The following is a 10,303-nucleotide window of genomic DNA, read 5'->3' on the forward strand; positions in this document are numbered from 1 at the left end:
ATGAAGGTCATGATTGAGGAACTCCATGCCAGAGGACACCACATGGACGTCATAAGAGCGTCCAGCAGCTGGTACATCAAAGCTGATTCACCTCATTACCACACCATCCACATACCACAGGAACCTGTTTTTGAGGACATTTTCGGGGAGTTCTTGGATATTAACTTTAAGGTTTGCCACGACAGTGGGTCATGTAAACTTGTTTGGTCGATTGGTTGATTCTTCACTCTATCACACAGTCAAATAATCAATAAGAGTGTCTAATGATCAAAATAATAGTCAGAAACTCATTCATTGATTCATTAACACTTCACTTCATTAACAAATCACGGCGGGGGGGCGGCAGTGGCTCAGGGGTAGAGTGGCTGGATGGTAACCGTAAGGTTGGCAGTTCGAACCCGGGCTCCCACAGAGTTGCTGTCGAAGTGTCCTTGAGCAAGAAACTGAACCCCTAATTGCTCCTGATGTGCTGGTTGGTGCCTTGCATGGTTTCTGACGCTATCAGTGTATGAATGGGTGAATGTAATGCACAATCTCTGTAAAGCGCCTTGGATAAAGGCGCTATATAAATGCACCATTTTACCATCATTTAAGCATTAATTAATCTAATTATGTGTTTTACTATTTTTACATCTCTTTTACAGGCGCAGCAGGAAAGCGCCTCAGCACTCACACTCATTAAACTCGCCAAGGACATGTTCTCCATGATGTCCAACATCCATTATCTAACCGGTGAAATGGTCATTCAAATGCTTGAGGACGAAAACCTGGTGAAGTACTTGCTGGACGCCCAGTATGACCTGGTACTGACGGACCCTGTCATCGGAGCTGGAGCCATACTGGCCAAGTATCTCAAGCTCCCACTCGTGCTCAATGCCCGCTGGAACATTGGTGGGGAGGGACATTTCGACATAGCTCCTTCTCCTCTCTCATACGTCCCTGTGCCGGGATCCGGCCTCACAGACAAGATGAATTTCATGCAGAGGGTCAAGAATATGCTGTTCTACAGCCTCATAGTCTTCCAGCAGAGGGTCCTCGTGGGGCGCCATTACAATGCCGTCTGTGACAAATACATAGAGGGCGGATGTGACATCCTAACGCTCCATCAGGAGGCCGACATATGGCTGTTCAGGACAGACTTCGTGTTCGACTTCCCTCGGCCCACCATGCCAAACGTTGTCTACATAGGAGGGTACCAGTGCAAGCCGAGTCAGCCACTGCCGGCAGAGTTGGAGGAGTTTGTCCAGAGCGCCGGTGAGCACGGTGTGGTCATCATGACTCTGGGTACCTTGGTCAAGGCTTTACCGAGTGAGATCGCCGATGAAATCGCCAGCGTCTTCGCCAAAATGCCGCAGAAGGTAACAGTCGTTTGGGCATTTTTCATGTGGATGTGACATTCAATCAATATTAAACTAAACTTCAATTCATTCAATCAAGGTCAATCAATCAGTAATTAAAACTCATTCTAGGCGTGGCTGCCATTCAAACGTGTATCGCTTCTGGAGAACTGGTCCTCGAATTGACTTCACACTCAACACTAAATGCCCTTTTCAGCAATGCACCTTCCAAGCATGAATGAATAGTTCTCAAGATAGTCATGACCACAGCCATAATGTTTAGTTTGCGGACAATTGAAATTAATTAAAAAGAAGTGTGCAGTTTAAAGGTATATTCAGTGATTTTACTTAATTCAAATATCACTTATTTTTTCTTTTTTTCTGGATAATCCTCCCTACTATAGAGTGTGCTGACCATATAAGGAGTTCCTCTCTGTCCCCAGTGAGCCCCTGGGGTCAAAAAACCCTAGTTTCAGTTTTGGTGGCGGTGGCAAAGCCTTCATCCAATCAGGATGAGAGGGGCCTTCCTCCAATCATGATCGACTGGGGGCGGGCTTTGGTGCACATGCTGTTGGCCTGTTGCACTTCCCCCCACTGTAGAGCGTGCATGTGCACATTTTGTTACCGGGGCGGACTGGGTGGTTTTCCAAATCACCCAAATCACTGAATGCTCCTTTAAAGTTATTTTCTTTTTTGGTCTTAATATCATTGTCAGGTAATATGGAGGCACATCGGTGAACGTCCTTCTACTTTGGGCAACAACACCCTGATAGTGGAATGGATGCCCCAGAGGGACCTGCTGGGTCACTCCCAGATCAAGGCCTTCGTTGCTCACGGAGGAACCAACGGAGTCCAAGAGTCCATTTACCACGGAGTGCCCGTTCTCGGCATACCCCTGTTCTTTGACCAGTATGACAACCTGCTGCATCTGCAGGAGAAAGGAGCTGCAAAGATCATAGAGCTCGCCAACGTCAACCGGCACACGTTTGAGCAGGGTCTAAAGGAGGTGCTCCACCAAGACAGCTACAGGGAGAACATGCAGAGACTCTCCCGTCTGCACAGGGATCAACCCATCACACCTATGGACCACGCCATCTTCTGGGTGGAGTTTGTGATGCGTCACAAAGGGGCAGCTCACCTGCGTACTGAGGCCTACAGGATGCCGTGGTACGCATACTACTCTGTGGATGTGTTCCTGTTTCTGCTGACTGCTGTAGGTCTCCTCATGTTCACTACTGCGATCATGTTCAGGTTCCTGTGCTGCAGAGGAAGGAGGAAGATCAAGAATAAGCAACAATGACCAAAGAAAGTAGATCTATATGTAGACAATACTTTGAGTTCCGTATGTCTTTGAATGACACTTACCTCACATAATGACATCACTAAATTGATCACAGATCCTATACGAGCCAATTCTTAGACATCAGAATCTGTTTTACTCGTGTGGAGTATAGGCTATTATATGTATAATATGAGGAAATATATTTTGGCATCGGAGTCATCCTGGCAACACTGATGGGAACTTCAAGCAGCATCTTGAAGGGCTTCGTAGAGAGTCGTGTTTTGGTATTACTATAGTATTGACTGCCAATAAAATGTTCTTCTAAAAATGACGTGATTAAAGATTTTTGATGGAGAAGCCTGAATCATTGACCTATGAGGAAAAACTAACATTACATAATGGTCTGGTGCCTGGGGCACAAATGTTAAGAACCTTTTGTGTTTGCGGAAAGTCTGAGAAAATGTAATTACCAGTGATGTCACGTAATTCTTTTCACTTTGGCTTGGATGTTTGTCTCATTGTATGTAATGGTTCAGATGACGAGTAAATAGATTGTATCTAAAATAGGAGTGAAAGCACAATACTTAAACTCGAGAAAGTCCTGAAATGCAGCAGAGAACGTATTCATTAAAAAGAGAGCACAGAAACAAACAGCAGAGTTGTCATTTAAAGGTATATTCAGTGATTTGACTTAATTCAAATATCACTTATTTTTTCTTTTTTTCTGGATAATCCTCCCTACTATAGAGTGTGCTGACCATATAAGGGGTCCCCAGTGAGCCCCTGGGGTAAAAAAAACCCTAGTTTCATCCAATCAGGATGAGAGGGGCCTTCCTCCAATCATGATCGAGTGGGGGCGGGCCTTGGTGCACATGCTGTTGGCCTGTTGCACTTCCCCCCACTGTAGAGCGTGCATGTGCACATTTTGTTACCGGGGCAGACTGGGTGGTTTTCCAAATCACCCAAATCACTGAATGCTCCTTTAATCTGACACTCTCTCTATACCATATCCCACTCCCCTGAGATATTATAAAACGTCCGATCACCTGATAAATGTAGCGTAATCTAAATAATTACCCATTGTTTTGCCAGAGAGATGTTTTTGATTTAATTATTCAAACAATAATCACTGACACAGGTTGATCACCCTGTAGGGAAATGACACAATAGACATTCACATGTTGTGTGAGGAGTCTGAGGACACACACAAGTGGCACTGTATTTTTTGGGATGGTGTATTTAGTCACCCTGCTCTGTCTCTATTAAAGCGCAAATAACATGCATTTTAAAACTGCTTTTAATATTTAATATCATATTGTCTATGTCCCTCAAAGTTATTTCTAATGGTTTGAGCCTCAATCACCACTCTGATATAACCAGTCCTTGTCATTTCTTTCTGGACTTTGAAAGCAGTTTTAGCTGCAGTACCACAATGTCCTGAGGTGGTGGGGGTGCTGATATGCAGATTATTTAATATTTGAGTCATTATAATACTGATGCTAGATAAAACCAGGCTTGTTTCCATTCCATGCCAGCTTGGTGGTGGACATTGTAAACAAAGTGGAAATGCAAATTTGGAACTGAAGACTAAAGAAGAGGAGGAATTATACAAAGTAGGGTGACATTGATGACATCACGATGAGACCAAAATCAGTTGAGCTGTTCCTGAGAGCAATTTCCATTAAAGCACCTATATGATATGAAAGCCTGATTGTTCAAAATTGGTTATTTGTGGGGATAGAAAACACATATGGGAGCCCCAAAAACACAAAAGAAATTGAAAAAGTTAAATTTTATGTTATAGGTCCTTTAAGACCTTTAGATTAGGTCATGTCTCACCACCATCGACACATGGATCTGACATGAAAAATACGTTCTGTTAGCTCAATGGTTAAAGTTTCAGCACTTCAGCCCAGGATTTGAATCCGGGGCTGAAGAGAAGAGGAAAGTTACATAGTGCAGCTTTAATATCATTATTGCACACATTATCTATTCACATAGGCTACTATGATTACATTACAATTATTCATTATATATAAAGGCACTTATAATTGTATAAGTCAAGTAGGTGTGGTTGAGAGTGTCTGTCTGTCCAGCACATTAATCGACATGTGTACCAATGTCCATCCATCCTGACCTTGGCTGGACACCCAGATATCAACCTCAGAAGTGTTGGGCCAGGCACCAGGAGCCATGAATATGATAGAGCAACTGTATGGCAGGAAACTGTATTTTGAGTTGCGTGAGACTGTTTTTATATAAATACTTAAATTACTGAAATGAATACTGTTCCAGGATGCTTGGCAATCCTACAATGAGTTCCTCTAATCCTGCTACAGCAACAGCTGTACCAAAAGTACAGTACAATCCTGAGTGTTAATTTAATTCATTTAATACCCCATGGGATCATTCGATTTAATGTCTATTGTTCCACTGAAGCTTTCATTGTGCAGTTGGATCACGTGCAGACCATAGAATACAGACAGTATTTAATACGATATACTAAATGGAATATACAATATAGTGGTTGCAATTAGTATTATGGTTACAGGTCACTACGGACTACATGCACCTAAGTAAATAGTGATCACAACTAATAAGTGATACTATATTTATATAGTTAATAAATTCAGCCTCCACATTCCCTTTAAATAATCATTGTTATGCTGTATGTGAAAAAGTCAAGCACACGTATTTTGACATAATTATACATAACATAATTATAAAATGCCTGAAAATGCATTGAAATTAATCCTGGCATTCTGCACTATAACTTGATAGTAATGTAGGAATACACTGAAATAAAATAAATGGAGTGTGTGAAGTTGCCCGAACGGCCAAGGCTCCAAGAACAGTCAGAAATGCAGTTTAAGGGTCTTTATTTTTCCCCAAAACTCCTCCACCAAAGTCCAGTACAAATTCCACAGTATGAAAACAGCGAAATAACAATAATACTGAAAGATGAAATAAACACTTGAGCACACACTACTGAACAAAACCCAAGTGGCTAAGAGCTCTCTTCAGGCTGTACCTTGCTTATACAAGGCCCTGTAGCTCTCCCTCAGGGTTGTTACCTGTGTCATTGCCCACTTCTAACTAACTAGCCTGTCACTGCCGCCTCCTTTAAAAAGGAGTGGATCCTACCACTGGGCACAGACTCAATTAGCACATTTCTCCTCCAATACTTCACTAATATAAATACTTCCATAAATAACACCTTGAATTAAAAGTAACCTAAACATTCTCAATAATGTGTTACAATTAAACAAGTATAAATCAGAATGAAAACTCAATGACAATTACTCAATAACTCAAAGCATAAGAAGAAACACCCCTCTCCTGCATTGCACTTGGCCCCTTCCTCATCAAGGGAAATGCCACCAGCAGTGCAGGAGAGACAACTAACCAATCAGTGATTACCATTTCAATAAAGTTTAAAACAATAGTCCTTGCATGTTATAGGAAACAGTTTCATGTGTGTTTGTATATAGGGCACGGGTTGCCCCGTGACAGAGTGTAGGCCTATTGATGTCTCTGTTCAAAACGGATTATTGGTCACATTCCAAAAGCAGAAATATTTAGTTTGCATGCATGTCAGTCAGAAGCATTTCTTTAGTGATATTATGTCTTCACTTGAACAGAACACTAACTCATCTTGAATTACAATTTAACAGGAACTGCAGAGAGCTATAACATTATACCTCTTAAATGATTTAACTGTAACTTTGACCTAACCTACTGTATGTGAGGAAATGGTTATAAGAAACAGTGAAATCCTGAATGTTCGTTTTAACTTGTCTGTATAAATGGAACAAAAAGGATCTTTCCGGGTACATTTTGGTTAGACTTCCACACTCAGAGTTAAATTAAACACTCTGGACTTTACTGTGTACAGTACACGACCCGGTGACCTGGATCTCCTGCCAAGCTCAGTGAACAGAGAGTGTCGGTTCTTTCATGCACAGGAACCACTGTCCAGAATGTGTCTTGTAAAAAAAAAAAAATCATAAATACTGTACATAAGTAACCCACTCCAGATATTCAGCAAGATGGAGAAGATCAGGTTTCGCTTTCCGCGGGCAGGATATTACTGGGTGAAAGTTAGATGGAGAAGATCAGGTTTCGCTTTCCGCGGGCAGGATATTACTGGGTGAAAGTTTCCACTGTGGAGTAAAAAGAGAACACACAACATTCAGTAATTTATTCAGAAAAATACATTTCACATGTTTTGAAATACAAACAAATACAATTGGTCAGGAAGTAAACTCACCCTACATGGGAATATACCATTATGTAATACATTTACACGAAAGTAATTTATACAGTAGTTAAAATGGCCAGTCTACAAGCTCACAACGTGTCAATGTAGAGGATAGTTGAACTATTCAAAAATGTTTTGCAAAATAGTAAAAACAAGGCAAAGAAGTTTAGGGATACGGGGTTTAGCGGTGACGAAAATGGAGCCCCGTATCTTTTAGGATATACTTTAGGGGAAATGTTTGTATCTTTCCAAAATGACATATTTTCAGCGATATTAGTTGTATGCAACAAATCAATTGAATACATACTGTGTAGGACCACAATGGAAACAAGTCCCCAGGACATGGCAAGTCCTCCGTACAATATTATTTTATCCCAAGTGCTTTACTATAGTTTACTGTACCTTAGTGCTTTTCTGCTTTTATTGATAGAATTTCAGTAGACTGACAGGAAATGGGTAGAGAGATGTTGGGGTGCCACGGAGCAAAGGTCGTCGGATCGGGACGACCAGCCGTCCGGGCATTTTTTACTAATAATATATTCAATCAATCATGCATACTGTGAATATGTTAATGTCAGTTTTTCTGTCGAAAGACAATGTAAAGTTTTCATTTTAAGAGCTTTACATGTGTCATTGCTATACACTGATTCAAATCTTTATGCAACAGAAATGCAGTAAAGATGAGAGTGACAGAAGGGTGTAAGGTACAGTAGACTCAAACCTGTGATTCTGTGATGTCATGGTACAGTACACACCGAAAGGTGAAACCAGAGCTGACTGAAATTAGTGGAAAACTGCATGAATGCTACTTAATTCTGTTCCACTTGAATGTGTGGTAATCCATATAATCCATCATACTGCATACTTCAGATGATTACTCAATGTATGCAGGCTAGGCTAGGATGGAGATCCATAGCCTTTCACAAAGTCAAAGTTACACAATAAGTTCTTTGATTTATCAAAACCATTTATCTTCTGTCCAACAGTACAAGAGAGAGAGAGAACACCTTGAAGCAATCATTGTCTGGATTGTCTTCGATATGTCCTGACTCGTCATATGGCCTTGATTTATGAGTGAGGGAGCCATGCTCCCAGCAGAATTTACATTACAGTTATCATGGGGACATGAGCTTATAGATGATATGATGACGGGAAATCTGTGAAAGCGCTCCAGAAGCTCTACATTTTGCTGATGTGAAAGATGAAGCTTGGAACTGCAAGATGTATTTTATTCAACATGTAGAGGAGAACTCTCTCTGTGTGTGTGTGCCTGTGCGCGCATGTGTGCACGCGTACATGTGAGTTGGCTGTGCATGCACAGCATGTGTGCTGCAGTGCGTTCAACAGGAAAGGAATGACAGGGTATTACATTTGGGGATTAAGGTATACATGATGAACTGTTTGTAGTTTAGACAATGATCCTTTCATGTCTCTACAGTATAATCTGGAGTGTTGAATGTGTAAAGGTTACTCATATGGGTCTTACCAGGCTCAAAAACACTTTCACTAAAGTAAGGTCTGCAGTGGTATGGTATGGTAAGATATGGTATGATATTTTTAGTTTAATTTTACTTTAATTATATCTAATTATCTATGTATTTTACTTTAATTATATTTGTCTATGTCATAAATGTGAGAAATAGATTCATAGTCAGTTATACTGTTGTACATTTTTATAATTTTACAAATTCGAAGCGAAGCGTGATGCAATTAAACATGGATATCAGTTTAAAAACCCATGATCTATATAATGTGGGTAAAATGACAATCTATTTGACAAATGGAACTTCCATTTAGAGCAACACTGCTGTATGGAAAACGTAATGGGAAGGAGAACCACTGAAATGAGGCCGGCATACAGTACATGATTCCTCACGCACATGTTGAAAGAGACCAGACCAAAGTGTGTAAAACATCATAGTTTGCACAAACAAAGTCCCCATTTCAATCGTGTCTGCAAATTTTGTTGATAGGAGAAAAACTGTTTTTTTTGTCCCTTTGTTAAAGTACATTTACAAAATCCAGGTTCCGGTTTTTCCCCCATAAGACCCTGATTCATCATATCTGCAGTTACGACCAAACCTGACCATGTTTAGACTGACCTGACGTTTTCCTCAAGCTCTATTCCTCTGTATTAATTGTTGCTTAATTGGGTCGTCCACTCACAGTTAACAGCCTTTGTATTGAGTTTGTGCTTGAAATGTACTGTAATTCTGCAAACTGTTAATAAATTCTTCAATCAATCAATCAAAAGTATGTCGTTTGAGAGCACTGGCTTCGGCCAAGCAAGCCTGGACGAATCCAAAAGTTCATATAAAAGTTAATATTCCAACTATAAAAAAACAAATGCGTTGCTGACTCAAACTCAACCCTCGATCCAACCAGGATGGAGAACCACAGTGTCATGGGGTCTCTGCTCACTGTAAGACCCTCACACTGTTTTAGCTCCTCGGGGGGAAAGCCAAGGTCGTTGATCCCAACATCTGTTGGAAGAACTGCCCATACAAATACAGTGAAAGACCCACTTCCCTCAAGAAGCCTGCATTGTTTTAGTTTTGTTATGTCTTTTTGAAGCTTAACTCCTTCAAAACTGTTCGTTAACTGTTCTCTGCATATCTCCAAAGCACTATACAGTAGTTTAAAATCTGTATTTCAGATTAGAATTTGCTGAAAACATGTCTGATGCAGGGAAAGCAACTCAGCCAACCAGAACCTCCCAAATGCAGATTATTCAGTAAGGAGTATGCACGGACACTTTGTGATACCAAACAAGCACTTCTCCCACGACACCACCGTGGTATCCATCCTGTCCAGTCAGCCAATGAGCCTTGCCGTCAAGGTGGATGGCTGCCTGGACACGTTGCGTTGTGCATTCTCTGTGGACTGGATTACCCAAATTATGGGGGATCAAAATGTATGCATAATACTTAGCCTAAGTAGGTTGGATATGGAATACTAAATCAGTCAGTGCAAACGTCAAAGCTAGAGCCAAGAAAAAGGTACTGCTGCTTTAGGGAATTTTGGATGGAGAAAACTATAGGCCTATTATTGACATTTACAGTAATTGAACAGAAAGGATTTTTCGGAGGACTTTAAAGAAGACCTCAACTCTGTCTCACCTTCAGCGATGTTCCCTGTAGGCATATTTGTTCTGGACTCCATCCCACAGTTCCACAAAAGTGCAAGTTCCACAGAATGTCTTTGTAATATACCTTCTTGTTCATCACAGATAGAAAAACAGAGGTTTCTGTGATCATTTCTTATTGGATAACGATTACCTTGTGTGTGTGTGTGTGCGTGCGTGCGTGCGTGCGTGCGTGCGTGCGTGCGTGCGTGCGTGCGTGCGTGCGTGCGAGCGCGTGTGTTCTGTGTTAGAGTGCAGGCAAGTCTGGGTTATGAAGAATGTCCTTCATGCATGCCCTA

General features: G+C 41.1%; 1 protein-coding gene across 1 annotated transcript; it reads left to right on the forward strand.

Moving 5' to 3' along the window:
* On the forward strand, nt 1-2,637 carry LOC306928691 (UDP-glucuronosyltransferase 2A3-like; the record flags this gene model as incomplete). Its single annotated transcript, XM_079508961.1, has 3 exons — nt 1-171; nt 645-1,358; nt 2,053-2,637. 3 exons carry the CDS (start codon nt 1-3, stop codon nt 2,635-2,637), a joined length of 1,470 nt encoding a protein of 489 aa, XP_079365087.1.
* Nucleotides 2,638-10,303: the final 7,666 nt, after the last annotated feature.

Source organism: Electrona antarctica, assembly GCF_951216825.1.
Source record: "Electrona antarctica genome assembly, chromosome: 8".
Classification (NCBI taxonomy): domain Eukaryota; kingdom Metazoa; phylum Chordata; class Actinopteri; order Myctophiformes; family Myctophidae; genus Electrona; species Electrona antarctica.